We start from the raw sequence: 23,084 nt of genomic DNA on the forward strand, positions 1-23,084 counted from the left end.
GAGAAGAGAAGAGAAGAGAAGAGAGAGAAGAGAAGAGAAGAGAAGAGAAGAGAAGAGAAGAGAGAAGAAGAGAAGAGAAGAGAAGAGAAGAGAAGAGAGAGAAGAGAAGAGAAGAGAAGAGAAGAGAAGAGAAGAGAAGAGAAGAGAAAGAGAAGAGAAGAGAAGAGAAGAGAAGAGAAGAGAAGAGAAGAGAAGAGAAGAGAGAGAAGAGAAGAGAAGAGAAGAGAAGAGAAGAGAAGAGAAGAGAAGAGAAGAGAGAGAAGAGAAGAGAAGAGAACACAGTAAAGTCACTGTAGCAGAGACTGCAATGCATCTTAGACAATTATCTTGCTACCCAGGCCATACTGTCATTTGTATTTTGCATCTCTCTGCTACTTGTTCTTTATGCCATGAATAATAGCTTTTGGCAAAGTGACTGAGAGGTTTGTAGAAGCAATTGCAGATATGTGACTCCAGGACATTAGAGTATTCGTTCAGGAGGAGGGAAGAAAACAGCCCTAGCTTTCTCAGAGGGGGAAGGAAACTGGAATCAGTCTCATCCACGGTCAATGAATGCTCTAAGTCCATAAGCGATGACTGTATGTGCCATTTTACCTGGTAAATCAGGGCATCTTGGCCAGATTTCCCATAATTCTTCTGCCTCATATTTTTGTACAGCACACAAAGTTTCTCTTTGACAAACTCCAGAAACCAAGACACATCATTTAGTCTTCCAAGAGTAAATAATGTGTTACTTCCAAGAGCAAAATGTTTTATTTGATCGATTTACCTAAGCACAAAAAATACCGTAACAGGAAAGAAGAAACCTCTGTTGGGATTCATCTCCTCTGAGCTTTGTGTGTTGCCTTGTAGGGACAAATATTAGAGACAAGCATGATTGTAGGTCTATAAGCTGCCACGTTTAGCAGTACAGATATTGTTGATCACCTGGTCAAAGCTAAGGGTTTTAAACTGACCCTAACTCATGGACTGCATGGGGAAGCTGATGTGTCAGAGCTGATGTGTGGAGACATTACAGACTGTCACTCTGTGGTGGCAGCTGACAGAAACTCCAACAAGTGGAATAGAACCTTACATGCTCCTCCCAGGTGGGTCACAGATTTGAGTTGTTATATTACCTTATATACACCTTATCAGCTTATTCTACCAATATCTGGCCCACCAGTAATCATAGGATCTTGTCATGGTCCTCTTTTTGGGTCACTTTTTTCAGGTATATTTAGCCAGTGTTGAGAGTCTGCTATCAAAAATATGTGTTTAAAAGAATAAAACAATTGTTTATTGTTTAATGCATACAAAAGATTACTGGAATGTACCAAGCTCTAAGGCTAAGCATTTGTGTGTTTTTCACTTCTGACAAAGCACCCAAAGAGCCTTGGATGGCCCAAGCAGGAATCCGTCAGGAGGGGAAGTAGAAGTCCCATAAATCCTGATGGCAGCTGCAAAGGTGTCTGAGTCATCAAGAGATGTGTGGGACTGCAATGCTTACTAGCATTTAAACAGAGAATTACTGAAGTTGGAAGGAAGCTTTTAAGATCTCTAGTCCAACTCACTCACTCAAAGCAAGTCAACTACAGCAGCGGGCTGAGGGTCTTGCCTAGTTCAGTTCTGAACATCTTCAAGGATGGAGACGCCACAGCACCTCTCGGCAACCTGTTCCATTGTTTGACTACCTCTGAAGTTAGAATGTTTTTCTTACATGTAATCAGAATTTCCTGTATTTTACCTTGTTCCCATTGCCTCTCATCCTGTCACTGGATGCCAATGAGTAGAGTATAGCTCCATCTGCTATGATCCATATTCTTTACTTATTTTTCATTCAGTTGTATGCATTCAACATAGCCCAAATACTTGATCATGGATGAGGTTCGTACATTGCAACCGCAAGCCCAGCAGCAGAACTTCTGTATGGTGCATCTAGTGGGGAATAAAAATCTCTTTCCCACAGCTCAGAAACAAAAAGCCAACAGAAAGTATGGTACAAACACCATCCTAAAATGATGGACCCTGTCCGTCATTTTCAGTGCCAACTTACTATTTCCTTGGCAGCAAGAATCCACTGCTGCAGGATGGGAGCAACTTAGTGCACTTTGGTGACTCCAGCCCTCAACTAAAATAGACTTTGCATTGGGGAACAAGGAGGTCTAAGTGGTCCTCAAAACAGTACCCCACCTCTGGATATAGGCTCACCCATTACCAAACCATTTCCAGCTTTGGCAATCAATTCTCTGTAGGTGTGTGCCTTCAAGCAAGCTCAGCAATGTCTACAAGAAAGATCCAAGACGCCCATGTCTTCTTCCAAGGCTTCTTCACTGCTCCAAAATTGGCTCCCTACCTGTATCATGTTGGACCCAATGAGGCATGTTGGCAAACCAAAGGCAGGGAAGAGCGTCAGGAAGGCCAGCTGATGAACTTGTTTGAAGTACTTGTGTGGGTGCAGGGGAAACTGAGGTGGCCATTTAGAGACACTACCTTTGCAAGACAGTTCATCCCCTGACAATTCATCCCCTGACTTTGCAAGACAGTTCATCCCCTTCCCGCCCCCGCCCTGCTTGTGTTAACATTCATGTTTACTCCTGGGGCAATGGGGTGGATTTCCATGCATTAGGCTGACTTCTGCTCCTGTATGTTGGACAGTCATAGCCCATTGCTTATTACACCATCTGCCCAGTGTTACAAGCAGAGCACATGGGAGACACTCATCCCTCCCACCCCTGCACGCCCCAGCCTCCCAGCCTTCACTGTGAGCCATGCTGCAGAGGGGTCCCCCCTTGCCTGGTCTCATTTGCAAGGAGGGGGGGGACACAATTCAGCAAGATGCCTCTTCCTCATCGACTGGGGAGAGGCAAGCAGGGACGATGCCCCAGTGCTCCAAGCTTCATTTCAGCCCCTCTCCTTTGCCTTTGTCATCTCCAATGGCCAGATAGAAATGCTGTTGCCATACTTGTCCACCTACTCCGCTCTCCACTCCTCATCCCATGGTCACCAAGGTCTCCAATCCCCGTTTTCCCCAACAAGAAGCTCATACCTCAGAGGTGCCCAAGCCACCCCGCCCTTCCTCCCCACTGTTTGCAACCTGTCACCCACGTGCTCCTGCACGGGCAGCTCAGGCAGAGCCACTTTAGCTCCAAATATCCCTGTGGCTTCTTCAAGCACTTAGGTACCAACCAAACACAGTGCAAATTTTCCTTCCTTACACCTTACTCCTTGAAATGAGTTAATACTTCAGCTGGACTGGAACACTGAGGCACTTCCTTTTCTCTTTCCAAAAGCACCAGGGAAGTCCCCTGAGCAAATAAATACCTTGCAGCTGCCCCCACACTTTCATGCAGGCTAGCCGGGCACTCATTCTGTCTTCCTCCTTTTTCCAGAAAGGCATTTCTCACTGGGATCTGATGCCTGCATCAAATGTTTTGCACCAGGATTTGCTGGTTTACTATGATCCCATTAAAAAGGACACTCAGATGCTGTAAAATATCATTTAAAATGACATTCGATGTTGTAGGACAGTAAAGAAATATGAGACATATAGAAAGAGGATAGCATAGATTAGCATAGATAATCACATCCCCATTTTTTTTTGCCGAGGCGATCGGCTCCGGGGCAGACGCGTTCTGCAGCGGAGCGGGGGATCGGGCCAAGCAGGGCTAATTTTTCCGGCATCGAGCCTACTTGAGGGAGCTGCCAGGACCCGGCAGCCCTCGTGAGGGGGGCTGACGATGCGAAGGCGGAGCCAGCAGCGCCCCCTCCCTGGCCGTTCAAAAGCTGCCTCTAGGGAGTGCGAGCGACCAGGAGCGCGGCGACCAGGACGGGCAAACAGGGCGTGGCGCGTCAGAAGGGAGTGGCGCGGCAGTGCGCGGGGCAGTTCGCGCAGGCGCGCAGGAAGGGCAGAGCGTTCCCCCCGCCCATACGAACACCTCCTTAACGACAGCCGTTAGCTTGGTGATAATGGTCTCCACCAGGCACGGTGCGTTCTCCAGGAAGTCGGTACACACCCAGACCGACTACCCGTTAAAAAATGCAGCGGTTCAGGTCACCGGATGCAAGGAGTGTCTGAGCCTGTTGCTGTCATCGGCGGGAGGCAGAGAAACTGCGTGCGTGAGGTGCGAGCAGGTGGATGACCTGATCCGCATGGTGGCGGAGCTCAAGGAGGAGGTGGAGAGGTTGAGGGATATCAGGGAGTGTGAGCGGGAGATAGACTTGTGGAGTAACTCCCTGCAGGGCCTCAAGGAGAGGTACCGAGGTGAGACTCCTCAAATGGGGGTGGACCCCCTGCCCTGTAGCCGTCGGGCAGAGGGAGGGGATCTGGGAGTTCAGGAGGAGTAGAAACGGGTCCCTGCTCGACATCGCAGGCGATGCCCTCCCCTTCCTGCCCCACCTTCCCAGGTGCCCTTACGCAACAGGTTTGAGGCCATGGAGCTCGACAGACCAGTAGCTGAGGAAGAGGTAGCAAGTGTTCCCAGGAGGATGCCTAGGGCGAGGAGGTCAACTCCCTGCCTCAGGACTGCCTCCATCAAGAAAGACAGGAGGGTTATTGTTGTTGGAGACTCTATTCTTAGGGGAACAGAGGGCCCTATTTGTCGGCCTGACCCTACCCGTAGGGAAGTCTGCTGCCTCCCTGGGGCCAGGGTCAGGGACGTTGCCAGGAAGCTTCCCAACCTGGTACGCCACTCTGATTATTATCCTCTTTTGATAGTCCAGGCAGGCAGTGACAACATTGAAGAGAGAAGCCTGAAGGCTATCAAAAGAAACTTTAGGGGGCTGGGACGGTTAGTGGATGGAGCGGGAGTGCAGGTGGTGTTTTCATCCATCCCTACAGTGGCAGGGAGGGGTACAGAGAGGACACGGAAAGCCCACCTGTTAAACACGTGGCTCTGGGGCTGGTGTCAACGTAGAAATCTTGGGTTTTTCGACCATGGGGCACTTTACTCAGCACCTGGCCTGATGGCCGCAGACGGGTCCCTATCTTTTAGGGGAAAAAGGATCCTGGGCCAGGAGCTGGCAGGGCTCATTGAGAGGGCTTTAAACTAGGTAAGAAGGGGGATGGGGCTGAAGCAAGGATAGTTGGGGCTGTGCCAGGGGGAACAAAGGCAAGGCTGGAGGATAAGGTAATGGCCCAGCTGAAGTGCATCTACACCAATGCACGCAGCATGGATAACAAACAGGAGGAGCTGGAAGTCATCGTGCAGCAGGCAGGCTACGACCTGGTTGCCATCACGGAGACGTGGTGGGACCAGTCTCATGACTGGAGTGCTGCAATGCCTGGCTATAAGCTCTTCAGAAGGAACAGGCAGCACAGAAGGGGTGGTGGTGTGGCTCTCTATATTAGAGAGTCTTTTGATGTTGTAGAACTCGAGGCTGGGAATGACAAGGTCGAGTCCCTTTGGGTTAGGATCGGCAGGGACAACAAGGCTAGCGTCCTGGTCGGGGTCTGCTATAGATCGCCGAACCAGGATGAAGAGACGGATGAGGAGTTCTACAGGCAGCTGACACAAGTTGCAAAATCTTCAGCGCTCGTACTCGTGGGGGACTTCAACTTTCCTGACATATCCTGGAAGCACAACACAGCCCAGAGAAAGCAGTCTAGGAGGTTTCTGGAGAGCATGGAAGATAGCTTCCTGACGCAGCTGCTTAGTGAACCTACCAGGGGTGGTGCCCCGCTAGACCTTCTCTTCACAAACAGAGAAGGACTGGTGGAGGATGTAATTGTCGGGAGCTGTCTTGGGCAGAGTGACCACGAAATGGTGGAGTTCACTATTCTTGGCGAGGCCAGGAAGGGGACCAGTAAAACCGCTGTATTGGACTTTCGGAGGGCTGACTTTGAGCTGCTCAGGACACTAGTTGGTGGAGTCCCTTGGGAGGTGGTTCTGAAGGGCAGAGGGGTCCAGGAAGGCTGGGCGCTCTTCAAGAGGGAAGTCTTAATGGCGCAGGAACGGTCTGTCCCCACGTGCCCAAAGACGAGCCAGCGGGGAAGAAGACCAGCCTGGCTCAACAGAGAATTGTGGCTTGATCTTAGGAGAAAAAAGAGGGTTTATAATCTTTGGAAAAGTGGGCAGGCCACTAGGGAGGACTTTAAGGATGTAGCAAGGCTGTGCAGGGACAAAATTAGGAAGGCCAAAGCTCATCTGGAGCTCAATCTGGCTACTGCCATTAAAGATAACAAAAAACGTTTTTATAAATACATCAACACAAAAAGGAGGACTAAGGAGAATCTCCATCCTTTACTGGATGCGGGGGGAAACTTAGTTACAAGAGATGAGGAAAAGGCGGAGGTACTCAATGCCTTCTTTGCCTCAGTCTTTAGCGGCAATACCGGTTGTTCTCTGGATACCCAGTACCCTGAGCTGGTGGAAGGGGATGGGGAGCAGAACGTGGCCATCACTATCCACGAAAAACTGGTTGGTGACCTGCTATGGTACTTGGATGTGCACAAATCAATGGGGCCAGATGGGATCCACCCAAGGGTACTGAGAGAACTGGCAGAGGAGCTGGCCAAGCCACTGTCCATCATTTATCAGCAGTCCTGGCTATCGGGGGAGGTCCCAATCGACTGGCGGCTAGCAAATGTGACGCCCATCTACAAGAAGGGCCGGAGGGCAGACCCGGGAAACTACAGGCCTGTCAGTTTGACCTCAGTGCCAGGGAAGCTCATGGAGCAGATCCTCCTGAGAGTCGTCATGCGGCACTTGCAGGGCAAGCAGGCGATCAAGCCCAGTCAGCATGGGTTTATGAAAGGCAGGTCCTGCTTGACGAACCTGATCTCCTTCTATGACAAAGTGACGCGCTGGGTGGACGAGGGAAAGGCTGTGGATGTGGTCTACCTTGACTTCAGCAAGGCTTTCGACACTGTCTCCCACAGTATTCTCCTCAAGAAACTGGCTGCTCTTGGCTTGGACTGGTGCACGCTTCGTTGGGTTAGAAACTGGCTGGATAGCCGGGCCCAAAGAGTTGTGATAAATGGAGTCAAGTCCAGTTGGAGGCCAGTCACTAGTGGCGTCCCCCAGGGCTCGGTGCTGGGGCCGGTCCTCTTTAATATCTTCGTCAATGATCTGGACAAGGGCATTGAGTGCACCCTCAGTAAGTTTGCAGATGACACCAAGCTATGCGCATGTGTCGATCTGCTTGAGGGTAGGAAGGCTCTGCAGGAGGATCTGGATAGGCTGGACCAATAGGCTGAGGCCAACTGCATGAAGTTCAACAAGGCCAAGTGCTGGGTCCTGCACCTGGGATGCAATAACCCCAAGCAGAGCTACAGGCTGGGAGATGAGTGGTTGGAGAGCTGCCAGGCAGAGAAGGACCTGGGAGTGATGGGTGATAGTCGGCTGAATATGAGCCAGCAGTGTGCTCAGGTGGCCAAGAAGGCCAGCGGCATCCTGGCTTGTATCAGGAACGGTGTGACCAGCAGGGCTAGGGAAGTGATCGTCCCCCTGTACTCGGCTCTGGTGAGGCCACATCTCAAGTACTGTGTTCAGTTTTGGGCCCCTTGCTACAAGAAGGACATCGAGGTGCTCAAGCGAGTCCAAAGAAGGGTGCCGAAGATGGTGAGGGGTCTGGGGAACAAGTCCTATGAGGAGCGGCTGAGGGAGCTGGGCTTGTTCAGCCTGGAGAAAAGGAGGCTCAGGGGCGAACCCTGATTCTAGGTGCTTTGATTCCTCCTCCCTCTCTTTTTGCAGACTGTGCTTAGGAAAACCTTCATTGCTGATGGTGACAGATCAGCATCTGCACAAACTGATGTGCTGGTGAATTTGTCCAGCTTGGAGACCTGCTACACTTCCACCACAATGCTCAGGCTGCTGGTCAGCTTCCTGACTGGGGACTGGACCACCTCTGCTCAGGGCTGTTTGGCTAAGCTCTATTTCTGGAGAAAAGGAGGCTCAGGGGTGACCTTATTGCTCTCTACAGATACCTTAAAGGAGGCTGCAGTGAGGTGGGGGTTGGTCTGTTCTCCCACGTGCCTGGTGACAGGACGAGGGGGAATGGGCTAAAGTTGCACCAGGGGAGTTTTAGGTTAGATGTTAGGAAGAACTTCTTTACCGAAAGGGTTGTTAGACACTGGAACAGGCTGCCCAGGGAAGTGGTGGAGTCACCATCCCTGGAAGTCTTTAAAAGATGTTTAGATGTAGAGCTTAGGGATATGGTTTAGTGGGGACTGCTAGTGTTAGATCAGAGGTTGGACTCGATGATCTTGAGGTCTCTTCCAACCTAGAAATTCTGTGATTCTGTGATTCTTTGGCTCTCTTGCAGCTTCTTAGTGCTGCTAGCTGGCAACCATGTCCTACCATTGAGGAGCTGCTGCCTGTGGGAAGCCCACACAGGATCAGTTCAGGAAGGATGGCATCCCATGTGAGGGACCCCATGTGGAGCAGGGACAGAGGGACTGTGAAGGAGTGGCAGAGATGAAGTGCTATATACTGACCGCTGCCCCCATTTCCCCATTCCCCTGCGCCACTCAGGTGGAGGAGTTGGAAGAGGGTGGATGAGGGGAAGGTATTTTTTTTTTTTTTAGTTTCTCATTCCTCTGTTTTGTTAGTAATAGGTCATAAATTTCTCTAGCCTACCTATGCTAAGTCTGTTTTGCCTGTCACAATAATTACTGAATGATTGCCGTGTCCTTATCTCAGCCCTTAGTCCCTTTTCATCTTATGTTCTCCCTCTTTCCCTTTGAGGAGGGGTAGTGAGAGAGCAGTTGAGGTGGAGCTTAGCTGTCCAGCTGGGTAAAACCACCACAAACTCATCTTCCCCCCACTGGCCTGGATGGCCATCCTTGCATCCAACTACAAATTCCATCCTCCTGCCCAACTTCCCATACATTCATATTTTGCTGCCATTCACTCCTGCTGCCACTAAATACTGCCCTCTTCAACCAACAGCTTTGGCACTCTCCTCCCACAAATCCATGTATGCATCCACCCATCTGCCCAGACTATGTTTCGTCTGCTCTTTGTCCACCCCTCCTCTGTCCATTTCTTCCTGTCATCATTGATGCTGGTTTCCTCCATGTGCAGTTGCCATCGCTCAGGCCCAAACCCATGCTCTGCCTTGTTTCTCAGTCTCTGACCATTATTTCTGCTACCTTCCCTTCCCTGTCTAGTGTAAATTAAGCACACACACACACCCCTTGAGCCAACAGATTTTTTGGACATCTGCAGTTCCTATTGCAGGCCTCTCTCCTACCAATCTACTACCAGGCTAGTGAAAAACAATCTTGAGATAAGGATATGAGGAAGCAAGAGTCATCTTGGCCATGTATGCTGGTGGGAGCTTCCTGTCTTAGAGGAAGGGAAGATGGAGGTGCTGAGTTTCTTTCATGAGGTCCTCATAACTCACTTTATGCTCTTTCCCACACAGAACCTGTCTTCAACCTTCAAGTCAAGATGAGGCCAAGTGGCATGCTGAGAAAGCATCTTATGTTACAGGGGTGAGTTGGGGCCAGGAGTATGGTGTCTGTGAACAGTGGGGAGGATTTTTACTGGGAAAGCAATGTGGAAAGGAACTGATTTCTTGAATGGTTGAGAGGGAAGCACATTTCTTTGTGTTCTGGGAACTCAGAGACATGCCCTGTAGTCAGTATTTACTTTTTCTGAGTTGCACAGGAAAAAAGAGGTTGCTGTACATGTGATTCATTTCACCCATAGTGCTCAGGGCTTTCCAGGGAAGCCATCAAGAAATGGGGGTGATGATGTGGACCTCCTGTGACTACCTTTTATGTTATGCTAGGGTCCCTCCTTCCTTTTCAGTAGTGCAAAATGAGTCGTATATGCACTTAAGTTAATCTCTCTGGAACATTAGTCTCAAAACAGGAAGTAGGACTTGCTTCTTGTCTCTGAGATACGGTATGAAGGTTTGAGGAGCTGCAGAGAACTTCCTGCCATTTGCATGAAGCTTGTTGTGGGGCTATCTCGTTCCATATATTGAAGGACAGACTCCTCACAGTGCCATGATAGGTCTGAATTAAGGTGAAGCATGGAACAATTAGGTGATCTGAGGTCTATGCGAGACAGTACGGGGCTTAGAGAGATGAGGAAATGTGGTCCAAGTGACACATACTGGCAGCCTTAGGGACCTTTAATTGCTGTTTGTCAGCTTTTGCAAATTGTATTTCTGTGGCAAGTTTGGACACACAAATGTTGCCTATTGCTAGCAGACACTTTAAATGTAAAATACTCTACAGTCAACCAGTGAGTCTGACAGCTGTTATGTCTTCCTCAGGATTATTTGACAGGGGAATATGGTTCTTTTCAATATATCAAGAAATACAGCTGGAATCTGTGGCAGTAAATGTAACCATCCAGGACTTTGTGGCTGATGTGGAGTCTAATCTGTTTTTCCACAATAAGCAGCAAGTCTCTGAGGAGATCATGTTCGTCTTTCCTGTGGACCCTGACACTGTTGTATACACCTTCTATGCTACCATGGGGGACACCCGTATTGAAGCAATGCTCTGGGACAAGGAGGAGGTACTCTGATTCTTTGGGGGGGAGTGGGGATGGGGGATTGATAGGGCAGGGAGAGGGGTTCAGGTTGAAGTGAAGTGTGGAAGTGAGAGAATAAAATTCTGCTGAGACCTCAGTAACACATTTTTCTCGCTTTGTGGTAGGCCCAGAAGCTGCACAAAGCCACTTCAGGCATGGAGAATTTGAGATACCTGCAAGATCAGCCAGATATTTGGGGTCCAGTGTTTGCCTGTTTCTTGGGGACCCTGCCTCCTAACAGGGATGTGGCCATCAACCTGTGCTATATCCAGGAGCTGCTGCTGCATACTGATGGAGCTGCCTTGTTTTGCTGGTCACAAGACCTTTTCCCCCGACATATGCGCTTTAGTGAGTGAGCCCACGGGTGCCTATACCAGGGAGGAGCACACTCCTCCTCACCATCTCTGTGGGGCAGGACCCCATAGAATCTGAAAATAACCCCTCATACCTCACAGCCAGAAGGCCCCCAAGTCTCCCCACATATTCCACAGCAAAAGAAATTCCTATACAGTCCACACTGTGAGACTACAGATCCCCCCATACAAGCATTGCAGTGAGAAAATCTCAGATTCCACATCTGACCCACTACCACCACCCATGACAGATAGTACTCCTCAATCAATGTCTGCTGCCCTACATTCTCTCCTTTCACTTTCTCACATCTTTTTGTCCCTACAGGCTGGCAGATTTCTGAGGACGAGATACTGGAAAACCTGCACTTTAGAATCTGCCTGCAGTCAGCCTGTGGTGTGTCTCATGTAGACATTAACAGCAGCCACACCCCTCTGCAATACACAGCTCCAGATCAGACATCTGCTGAGGTGTGGCCCTGTCAGATGCCAGAGTCCCAAAGTGGCAAAGTAGGGAAGGGTCTGTGATGTACTGATGATACTAAGGACTCCTTGGTCCTTCTATTTGGTTCCCTTTCCTCCCCACACCCTACTTGTCCTCAGGTTTCCTTGAAATCAACACCCTGGCACTTTGATGATTTGCAATTGCTTGTGTATTATAAAGGGCCTCACAATCTCAGTGCTGTGGTGGAGCGCAGAGATCCCAAAGCTGCACCTGGTGAGTGTGGATGGCAGAACTGGGCACCAGGGAGACTGGGGAAATCTGAGGAATTTTCAGGCAATAGCTTCATCAAATTAGAGAATCCCAGAATATCACAAGTTGGAAGGGTCCCACTTGGATCATGAAGTCCAACTCATGGTTTCACTCAGGATTACCTAAGATTAAACCATATGCCTAAGAGAATTTTCCAAATGCTTCTCAAAGTCCAACAGGCGTGGTGCTATGACCGCTTCCCAGGGCAGCCTGTTCCAGTGCCCAATTGCTCTCTCAGTGAAGAACCCTTTCCTCATATCCAATCTGAACCTCTCTGGACACAGCTTCATACTATTCCCCAGGTCCTGCCATTGGTCACCAAAGAGAAGAGATCTGCACTTTCTCCTCTACTCCCCTTCATGAGGAAGCTGTAGGCCACAGAGAGGTCTCCCCTCAGTCTACTCTTCTCTAGAACAAACCAGCCAAGTGACTTCAGCTGCTCCTCATAAGTCTCCCCCTCTAGACCCATCTAGAATTTGGCACTTGGTCTTGTTAAAGGTCATGTTGTTGGTGATTGCCTAGCCCTCTAATTTGTTAAGATCTCTTTGAAAGGCCTCTCTATCCTTGAGGGAGTCAGCAGCTCCTTCTAAGTTAATATCATAGGTTGGAGCTAAGGGCAATATGTAGGACAAAAGCAAAGAGACAGAGAAGGGGGTTCCAACCTAAAAATCCTCCTTGCTTCTCCCCCACGCTCCAGGATCCCTGCTGGGAGACCCTGTGGTGATGGTGACACTGAAGCCCAGCATTCCTGAAGTGGTGCCCAGTACAGGCCAACTTGGGGAATTCCTCTTTCTCATAGACTGCAGCCTCTTCCAGGATGCACAGGTACCATCTGAGGAGGTCTTCAGTGTGGACTTTTCACAATACTTCTGCTCAGGTGGTGGGGATAGAGGCAAGCTGCTTCGTGGGAGTGGATGTTCTGCCTAGCTTTCCCATCTAAGCTCTTCCCATCGTTCTGTCTGTCCCTAGAACACACTGCTCTTCCTCCTCAAGAGTTTGCCTGTGGGCTGCTATTTCAACATCTACAGTTTTGGGGCCACTTTCAAAGCCTTCTATCCGTGAGTTGGGGGTGATGTTGGGGCAGGGCCAAGGGGCAAGTTGAGTATGACTCTTCTAAGTGAAACTAGGGACAAGCTCTAGCTGGATGGCAGCTGCTGGGTTGGATCTGTTAGAGGCACTGATAGAGTAAGTTCTCCTTTCAGGCTGCTACTAGAACACTGGTAGTGAGGTAGGGCTTTCCTGGGAAGTGGTCATGTGGGGATAGCTGTGGACTGGGTTCTCTCCCTCTGACATTCTGCTTGCTCTCCCATAGGCAAAGTGTGGAATACACGCAAGAAAGCATGGACAATGCTGTGAGACGCCTCTCTTCCATCTGTCCTGATCTAGGGGGCTGTGACCTCTTGGGCCTCCTAAAGTCAATCTACAGCACACCACTCCTTCATGAGCATCCCTGCCAGGTATCAGGGCACAAAGTGTAATGGGGAAGTGAAAGAATGTAAACAGTGGGGCAAAGGCAGATTTCAGTATGCATCATGAGTCATGCTGCTGGTGCTTGCATTGAGAGTTGCCATGTAGGGGGGCATTCTAATGTCAGAACGTGACACCATCATTGGGGAGAGCAGCTTAGGAGGGCTTCTGTGGAATTTGCCTTTGGAGAAAGTGGATATTCCTTGTGGCATGCCACTTTGTACTAGCAGATGTCTTGGTGTTCCTGAAAGGAAACACAATCTCTTTCTCTCCCTCTTTCAAGGTGGAAGAGGGTAAGGCTGCCTGCATTTTAGGAGAGTGTCTTTCCTCTGTGAGGGTTCACAGCCCTAAAAATCTTTGTTTCCCCTCCTCTCTGCCTCAGCTCTTCATATTCATCCAGAGGAAGATCTCCAGTGAAGAGGAAGCTATCATGGCTGAGGTCCACCGCTACCGTGATGACCAACGGTAATGGGGGAGCCCTGTTCCTGTCCCCCAACATGGTCACTCACCCTGACTGTCAGTCTTTCAAAAATTCTCTCAGGTCCTAATCTGTCCTACATCTTCTCTTTTATGGGACTTCAGCAATGACCTCCACACACACTTTCCTTACCTCATGAAGACTGCCTATACTCTTCTTGTAGTGGGCTTTCTCTCACAATTTTTCCAGGCTGTTCTCAGCACTTCTCTTTTTCCCCTCACCATGCAATACCTCAGTATGCTCTGAGGGCCCAAAATCCATTCCCATGACCTCTATACCCCAAACCAGTTTAACCTCTCCCTACACAGCAGGCAAACTCTCTCACTCCAGGGTGAGAGAAAGCTGAATCACAGTTTCATTCCTACAATTAAAAACAGTCTTACCTTTCCTTTATACCAATCTTGCCATTCTTACCTCTCACCTTTGTCCACTCTCTAACCTTTCTCTCTTTTCCTGTACAGGTGTTTCTGTTTTCCTGTTAACAGCTGTGACAGCTTCAACCTTTGCCAGGCCATTTCCCTGGAGATGAAGGGTGAATGTGTGTGCATCCACTCCAAACTGGACATGACATCTGAGGTAACTCCCCAGGTGCCTGTGCTTCCAGCACTCCCACTGCTCTATACAGCACTTCCAATGGTTCTCCTAGATATGCAAGGCAATCCAAATGCCATCATCCACGCCAACTCAGAGACCCCCTCCAGCAGTCCGTGCTCTCTGTGTCCCCTCACCAGGCAGTGAAATGCCTGCAGCAGGCCCTGAAGCCTCTGGCAAGTGAGATCTCACTGCACTGGGACCTTCCACCAGGCCTGGAGGTGACAATGATTAGAAAAGCTCCCGAGTCAATCTTCCAGGGACATCAGAGCATCATCTATGCCCAGATCCATGGACAAGCACAGGTGAGAGATCAGATCCAGGAGCAAGGCTTTCTGGAAGGTATAGGAAACACTCCCAGTTTCATGTTCTCAACACAGGGAGTCGTTCACCTCTACTAGACCTGGGAAAGACCAGTGTTATGTCTCTGTGAACCCTGTTTTTTCCCTCCGAGATGCCACTGCCTCTGCTCCAACTACGGACATCTATCTACTACTTTAGCAGAGCAGAGATGGAAGCTAAGTGGCCAGCCTCCCTGTGCTTTGCAGATAAACTTTTCTGTCTGACTCTTTCTCTTGTGTCCCCAGGATCCAGAGGCAGATGTGGCAGCTGTGACCCTAAAGTACCTTGTAGGCAGCCAGTCCTTCAATTACACACTCAGGTTCTCACTGTTCCCATCAGCAGATGACAGGTGAGAGGATAACACAATAGCCCACAAAGACAAAGGGACATTATCAAGGTCTCAAGGAGGGACAACAGGTGTCCTTTGCTTGCATACCTTGAGATGGGAAGACAATATAGGTTTCCAGTGCTCCCAACTTATCTCCTCTGCCTTGACATGGGGAGAGGATTTGGGTGACCATTGCCCCACTGCCCCCTCATCTTTACTCCTGCTGCTACTCCACAGCAGCCTTGGTTGAGGGAAACGCAGTTGACGTTTTCTACCTAGACTTCAGCAAGGCCTTTGACATGGTCTCCCACAATATTCTCCTGGAGAAGGTGGAAGCCCATGGCTTGGACAGGTACGCTTTTTGCTGGGTTAAAAACTGGCTGGACGGCTGGGCCCAGAGAGTGGTGGTGAACAGATTGAAATCCAGCTGGCGACTGGTCACCAGTGATGTTCCCCAGGGGTCAGTGTTGGGGCCCATCCTCTTTAATATCTTTATTAATGATTTGGATGAGGGAATTAAGTGCACCCTCAGTAAGTCTGCAGACAACACCAAGCTGGGGGGAAGCGACAATCTGCTGCAGGGCAGGAAGGCCCTGCAGAGAGACCTGAACAGGTCAGATCAATGGGCAGAGGATAATGGGATGACGTTCAACAAGTCTAAATGGTGGGTCCTGCACTTTGGTCCCAACAACCTCATGCAATATTACAGGCTTGGGGCAGAGTGGTTCAAAAGCTGTGCAGAAGAAAAGGATCTGAGTGTGCCGATTGATACTCGCCTGACCATGAGCCAGCAGTGTGCCCAGGTGGCCAAGAAGGCCACTGGCATCCTCACTTGTATCAGGAATAGTGTAGCCAGTGGGACCAGGGATGTGATCTGTATTCTGCTCTGGTGAGGCCACACCTTGAATAGTGTTCGGTGTTGGGCTCCTCACTACAAGAAGGACACTGAGACCCTGGAGCATGTGCAGAGAAGGGCTACAAAGCTGGTGAAGGGTCTGGAGCACAAGTCTTATGAGGAGCAGCTGAGGGAACTAGGGTTGTTTAGTCTGAAGAAGAGGAGGCTCGGGGGAGATCTTACTGCTTCTCTACAGCTACCTGAAAGGAAGCTGTGGGGAGCTGGGTGTTGGCCTCTTCTTGCAGATAGCCAGTGATAGGACAAGAGGGAATGGCCTCAAGTTGCACCAGGGGATGTTTAGGTTGGAAGTGAGGAGACATTTCTTCTCAGAAAGAGTAGTCAGGCATTGGGACGGGTTGCCCAGGAAGGTGGTGGCGTCACTGTCCCTGGGGGTTTTTAAGGAAAGATTGGACATAGTGCTTAGGGACATGGCTTAGAGCAGCTTTTTTGAAATTCTTATGCAAACACAGTTGCAGAACCCTGGTAATCATTTCTTTCACTCAGATTTTGGAAAAAATGAGATTTGAAACACTCTTAGTGCAAGTCCTAGGAAACCTGACCAGGGATCCCAGTTGTGTTTCCTTGGTTCTGATAGTCCATGGAAATGAGTGCTGGGACTCATTAGTCGCTTAAACACTGTCCCTGGGAGTGTTTAAGGAAAGGTTGGACGTGGTGCTTAAGGACATGATTTAGTGGGCGATATTGGTGGTAGGGGGATGGTTGGACCAGATGATCTTGGAGGTCTTTTCCAACCTTATTCATTCTATGATTCTGTGATCTCATCCCCCTACCCACAGTGGAAACAAGGACTAACCCCCTTTCTCTGCAGGCTGCCTGTGCACCGTATGGCCATGATGCATCTGCTGTGGAAACTGTCCCGGGATGGGACAAGCAGGTCAGAGAAGGACATCTGGCAGAATGCAGTTACGTTCAGCCTCAGCCTGGGGGTCCAATCCCCCTTCACATCCAGCATAGCTGTACGCATGGAACTGATGGATACCTGGCACCACGGTAAGGCCAAGAATAGTGGGGATAGGATTGTAAGGGGAAAGTGGAACTTGCTGGTCTGATGCCTCCTCACCATCACCAGCCCCATAGCCTGTGGGCCTGAACAACCTTTTGCCTCTCTCTTAAATATATTAGTCTAACCCTCACTCCCCATCTTCCTGCCTCTCTCTCAGATTCTTTGCCTCTAGACTCCCCTATGCTGCTTCCTCCCTCTCACAACCTGGTTCCCTGCCAGCTTCTCTGGTGTGGCTTCAGGCCTGTGTGGTTCAACTCCACCAAGTTTTGGATGGTCCAAAAGTTCCAGTTCTGTCTTGAGATGCTTCATCCCAAAGCCTCTGATGCTGTAGTACTGACCAAGCTCTCATCCCCCCATAAAGGTAAGTAGAAAATTCTCAACTGTGGATCCTCTGATGTGTTGCGTAACAGTTAAACTCTCCTTTCAGTATTTATTTTCTCACCAGACTTCCTGATTATCACTGTGCTGGTGACGGATGGAGAAATAGGCAAAGCAAATTTTCCCATAGTGCATTGGAAGCCTCAGTCCAGACAGAGCATGAAAGGAAGAGTCTGCTGTCTAGGTCTTGAGCTGAAGAGAGAGGCTGGTGCTTCTCTCTGGTGCTGGGGCAGAAGTGCCCTCCTCTGTGAGAGGTATACTCTAGACAAGGCCTGGAGCTGCTAACTGAAGGAACTAAAAGTAATGAGCACACTCCACAGCATCAGGGTGAATGAAGAGGAGATTGCTGTGGTCATTGTGGAAAGTCTGCAGAGAGAAGATTTTGAGTGACCTGAAGCAAGGACATCTGGAATTCACAGTCAGAATGGAGAAAGCTGGAGGCTTGTGACTTCTGGCACCAATAGGAAGGCTCCTGCTCAACCTGCAGACCTGCAGCTTCAGAATTAGTATAGTGCCCAGGCACTGGTGAGAACAAACTAGGACTTTCAGGGGAGGCATCCAGAGTCAGCTGAGCCTGACTCTAGTGTCCAAACACAAAGGAAAGGCATGTGAATTACTGGAAACTCTCTCATTACGATAAAGGCATTGATATACTAGAATGAATCTAGAGGAAGGCCACTAAAATGAGGGGGCTGAACTACATGGCATGCAAAAAGAAGTTGAAGGAACTCGTTTTGTTATTAAGGATACCTTATTTTTGTCTACAACTACCTGACTGGAGGAAGATCCAAAGAATACAGAGACTTGGAGGTACATGGCATTAGGATAAGAGGCAATTGATACAAGCTGGAACAAGGGAAATATTGAATGGGTATAAGGAAGTTTTTGTTTTGTTTTGTTTTGTTTTAAATCATAATAACCAAGAACTGTTGGAATCCTCAACCTTGGAGATGTTCATGATAAGTTCCTGGGTAAGCTGATCGAAATGAAAACTTCCTTGAATTATGGCATTGGACTAGATGACCTCCAGAGATTCCTGCCAACCTAAATTACATTGTATACATTTAGGCTAGCTTTACATGATCCCTAGTTCTGCCCCCAACTTCTTTGTTCCCCAATACTTCTTCTGCCCATAAAAGCTGCTAATTCTGCTGCAGAACTCGGCCATGCCTAGAACATTAATATCCTATGGTCTGTGCTTGACCCTCCTCACCTTCACACTCATGTATTGCAGTGCTGTTGTAGCTTCAAAGAAGTCTTATATCCCAGAATGTGGAAAGGAGCAGCTCATGATGAGACTGGGTTCAAGAATTGATGGTGGAGAAGGATGAAGCGGGGTTTAAAATGCTATAGAATCATAGAATGGTTTGGATTGGAAGGAACCTTTAATGATCATAGAATCATTTAGGTTGGAAAAGACCTATAAGATCAGCAGTGTCAGGATACCTGTGAGGGACTGGGAAAATTTGAGGGTGCTCTGGGAGTTCTGGAAAAGTGCAGGATGCCTTTGGAGGTCTGGGAAAACTTTGGAAAGCCCAGAAAGGATGTAGGACAGTTGAGGATATCTGGAGAAGGCAGAATTTAAGGTTACTAACCATTGCTTATTTCATAGGAGCTATGTGAATATTTCTGTCTTCCAGAGCAGGAATCTCCTCCTGAAGAGCTGGTGATGGAGGAACCACCACCATTTCACACAAGTTGGGACTGGAAAATTTCACCATTGTCAACAAGACTGTGTGACTTCTCCAGTCTCAGGGCAGTAGTGGCACTCTAGAAAGCAAATGGCTCATGGGACCTGACCTCAGCCCTGACCTCAGCCTTGGGGCTCAGCAAGGCTGAAGTTAAGGGCCAAAGGCCCAGTAAGGTAAGCAGATCAGGGGCGGGTGGGGGGAAATATCATGAGCTGAGCTTTTGTCTTCTCCAAGTTTCCAGTCTGAGCTGAACCAGCAGGAGAAGATCAGAACAGTCAGGATATTGAGGCTGTCTGCTTGTAGAAAGGAGAGATGTAATCAACACAGGTATCTGGGAACTTTCTGGCACTGAGGATTTCAGAAGCTCAGAGAGTTTGTGTGTGTGTATAGAAGTCCTCCTTTCAGGCAAAGATTTGTCCAAAGGTTTGTGCTATTTTAGGTTTGGTCTTTCTTTTCCCCCTGACTGTTCCATTTTCCTCCACAGCATGTGAAGCCGACTGCCTGGGCCACAGTGTTGGCCTTAGTCTGGTTGCACCGGTATAAATGGAGGGTATCTCGGTCAGAACTTCTGGAGGCCAAGTCTTGTAGGTGGCTACAGGACCAAACTGGTAAGTAGATTTTGCTAGGAGGAGTCATACTCTAGGCATTTTCCACAAACTTGCACAGCAAACACCCATGTTCTTCTTTCCCTGTGCTCCTGTGTGGCAGTCTATGAGACTGTCAGTACACACTGTCTTCCCTTTCTGAGTTGTGTCCATCCTCTACCTTTTCTCTCTACTTGCAGAGATCCATCTGGATGAATGTCTGGAAGCAGCAAATTCCCTCTTAGGTTGCTTGGTAGAGCCCAACAGCTTCAGGATGTGAACTTCCCCATACTACTGGGAGTGAGCAAAAAGTTGGTCAGGGAAGCAGCCAGGATTAGTGACCTAAACTGTCTGAAAGGATATTCAGTATCATTAATACAATGCTAAAGATAAAATATGAAAAGGAGAAAGGGAGGGGAGAGGAGAAGAGAGGGCAGGGCAGGGCAGGGGGAGGGGGAAACTGGGGCAAATTGAGGCTGGGGTAGGGGACATTGTCTTCCAGAGAAGGCATTGCTTAGAGATTGGATGGGCATCGGTTTACTTGTAGGAGATGGTGAGTGCCTTTGCATCAGAACTGATTGCCTATGCGTTATTTGTTTTTTCCCCTCTTTTCTTCATTTATTAAACTGTCTATATCTTGACATGAGTCCTCTTGCTTTTGCTCTTTTGTGTGCACCTGGTACTTCAACCAATTGCCTCAAAGCCCTAAAGTCCCTTTCGGTCACTTTTGGCCTTCTCTTTTCTATCTTATCAGTGCCAACATGAAAAACCAATAAAGGGTAATAATCAGCGGGATGTACCAGGTGAGTGGCTTTCCAAGTGATGTCTCTTACTTGAGCCCCAGGGAGACAACAGATTTTCCTATAGGTTGGGTCTGGATGGCAAATCAGGCCTTCTATTCCCTTCAGAAGGGAGTCCCCTATGACAATAACCCTTCTTTTTTTTTCTTGGTGGGAGTTGTTGTGATGTGGGGCATAGATTGACTTGCCCTTGGCAACTCCCCCAGTGTGGATGGACCTTTGTCCACATTGCCATTTGCTTGCCCATTAAGTTCCAGAGCCTCATAACTGTTGTGTAGGGGCACCTGAGAAGGTGAGGTAGGCAACAGGGGGGTTCACCTGCTGTGCTGAACAAGAACCTGCTTCCACTCACCTGGTTCTTAGGTCACATTCCTCTGCCTAGTGGCAAGGGGGTAGGGGAGTCTTCATTTCTTGTGTAGTGGTTGCCTGAGTACTACCCCCCTCCCCCCCCAAGTCAATCTTTTTCTCTCTGATGCTCCTCAGCCTGCCCACTTCCTCCCCAGTCTCTGCCACCAGGTGAAGCTATTCTTCAACTTGGGCACACCTCCCACTGCTGTGCTCCCTACTGCCATCCTGTACTGACATAAGAGTAGGGCACACCCAGCAGCCTGACACCTGAGTGACAGCATATTCCCCCCGGAGCTCATGGAAAAGAAAAAAATCATCTAATTATTACTGAAAAATAGAAACCACATCTGGCTTATACTATCCCTGATCTGCAAATGATTGGAGATTGGGAGAGTAATCAGAGGAAAGCAGAGTATTCATGAGGGTTTGTCACATTCTTCCTGAGCATACATTTTTGTCCCTCTTGAAGACAGAACAGTAGTTTAAATGCATCTTTGATCACATTCATTGCAGCTTTTTTGAAATTCTTATGCAAACACGTTGGAGAACCCTGGTAATCACTGGTAAACATTTCTTTCACTCAAATTTTGGAAAAAATGAGATTTGAAACACTCTTAGTGCAAGTCCTAGGAAACCTGACCAGGGATCCCAGTTGTGTTTCCTTGGTTCTGATAGTCCATGGAAATGAGTGCTGGGTCTCATTTGTCCCTTAAACACCATCCCTGGGAGTGTTTAAGGAAAGGTTGGATGTGGTGCTTAAAGACATGATTTAGTGGGTGATGGTGGTGGTAGGGGACCAGATGATCTTGGAGGTCTTTTCCAACCTTAATCATTCTATGATTCTATGATCATGTCCCTTCACCTGTTGCCCTTCTTTAAGCAGGGATATATGACCTTCAGCCCAAACCTAATCTATGCTATGATTCCATGATTTTGAGATTCTAAGTGTCTCCCGAGTAAGAAAACAGAGACCAATGTCTTATAGCTTGATAACAGTCTCACGTTTGAACTCTGCCCCAATACATTGCATGGAAGAACTGAGCTCATACAGTTTAGATGAAAAAGCTAAAGAGCAAACTTCATCAAAACTTGTCTAGGCAAATATAAATGCTGGTTCTTGACAATGATATTTTAGGCACATAAATGGGATGCATAAGGTCCTACCCAAAGGCAATACATACGGAAATCTGTGTCTTGCACGTCTTACTCAATGCCCACATCATGAGGACAAACACCACATATTGTGAAAAGCTGGGAGGAGGTATTTTAATCCCCAGAGGAAATGTAAAACTTGATTAAGTGGATGTGTGACTGCAGTAGGTTAGACATACACACTTTGCAACTCTTTTTAAGCCTCATTTATTTCTACCTGGTTTAGCTATAAAGAAAATAAACATACTGGTCGGGGGAAGTACAGATGTCGGTGCATTCAAGTTTCCCATTTTCATTCCTAGATATTTTTTCCCCTGACTAATTGTATGCTGTGACCAACAAAGGTGAAGCTATCCTAAAGTATGGACTCATACACTGACAGTGTGGTTGCCTTGACTTACAGCTCCTGGTAAAAATATAGGAGGTGCTTTTCTTTTCTTACCAGACTTTCAAAAAAATTGTATCCTGATCTGTCCTTGCTGGTATAGGTGACAGAGGTACAAGCCCTTTTTGGTCTTGGCTCAGCAAACCATGTGGAGAATATGCAGTTCCATTGCAAAACAGCACTGAAGATGTTTAGCATGTCAGTTATCAAATGCATAAGGATTTGCAAAATGGTTCTCTGTTGTGGCAAGCTGCGCATCTGCCTGTCTCTGTGTGTGTGTTGACAACTCATTGCCAACAAAACCTTTGTTTTCATAGTGTTTGGATACTCCTTACCACTGATCTGGCAAGCAAACATGCGTAAGCCAAAATCCATGGAGTATTAGCTTAAGCGCATCTACATACCACAACGAAGATGCCTGAATTCCAACTGGAACTCGTTCAAGAGAAATGATTCTGAGTTTAATGAAATAGCATTTTTCTTGTAATGCTGTTGCTGATTTACCAACCTGGTTACACATAATCACACAGAATTGTTTATGTTTGACAGGCTCTCTTGAGATCATGTAATCCAACCCACTGCATAAACAGGGTCAGCTCAAACAGGCTGTCCAGAACCTTGTCTGATTGGGGTTTCAGTATCTCCACAGATGGAGAGTCCACAGGTTGTCTGGGCAACCTGTTTCAGTTTCTGACCAACCTCTCACTAAAACATTTTTTCTTTTCTTGAGCTCAGATTCAATTTCATAATTCTTTAAACTCAGTCTGAACACAAGAAAACACAGGAAAACACTAGTAAATTAAACACAGGACAGCTACGAGGACTTTGACATTTTTTAATATCACAGGCATACTTGTCTAATGCCAGGATGATATAGGCAATATTATTTGACTGGGACTATTCAGTGCACCATGGGACAAAGTCAAATACTTCTGCCATTGTGAACAACCTGTAGGTCAGATATTTAATATTTGATCAGTTTTAAATTTTATACACAAGAAATGCGGAAAAATGAGCAGGTGAGAAATACAGAGTCATAAATTCA

At 48.1% G+C, this 23,084-nt stretch overlaps 1 protein-coding gene across 1 annotated transcript; it reads left to right on the forward strand.

Moving 5' to 3' along the window:
* Positions 1-9,963: 9,963 nt before the first annotated feature.
* LOC311218452 (von Willebrand factor A domain-containing protein 5A-like) lies at positions 9,964-19,634 on the forward strand (the record flags this gene model as incomplete). Its single annotated transcript, XM_084301135.1, is given in 18 exon segments — positions 9,964-10,000; positions 10,210-10,457; positions 10,598-10,820; positions 11,151-11,293; positions 11,426-11,540; positions 12,274-12,401; positions 12,546-12,634; positions 12,889-13,033; positions 13,426-13,508; positions 13,983-14,097; positions 14,253-14,417; positions 14,700-14,803; positions 16,507-16,688; positions 16,859-17,062; positions 18,720-18,850; positions 18,854-18,943; positions 19,264-19,378; positions 19,555-19,634. Coding segments are annotated over 18 exon segments (2,397 nt in total).
* Positions 19,635-23,084: the final 3,450 nt, after the last annotated feature.

The sequence above is a fragment of the Netta rufina genome (genome assembly GCF_964035555.1).
Source record: "Netta rufina genome assembly, chromosome: 24".
NCBI lineage: Eukaryota > Metazoa > Chordata > Aves > Anseriformes > Anatidae > Netta > Netta rufina.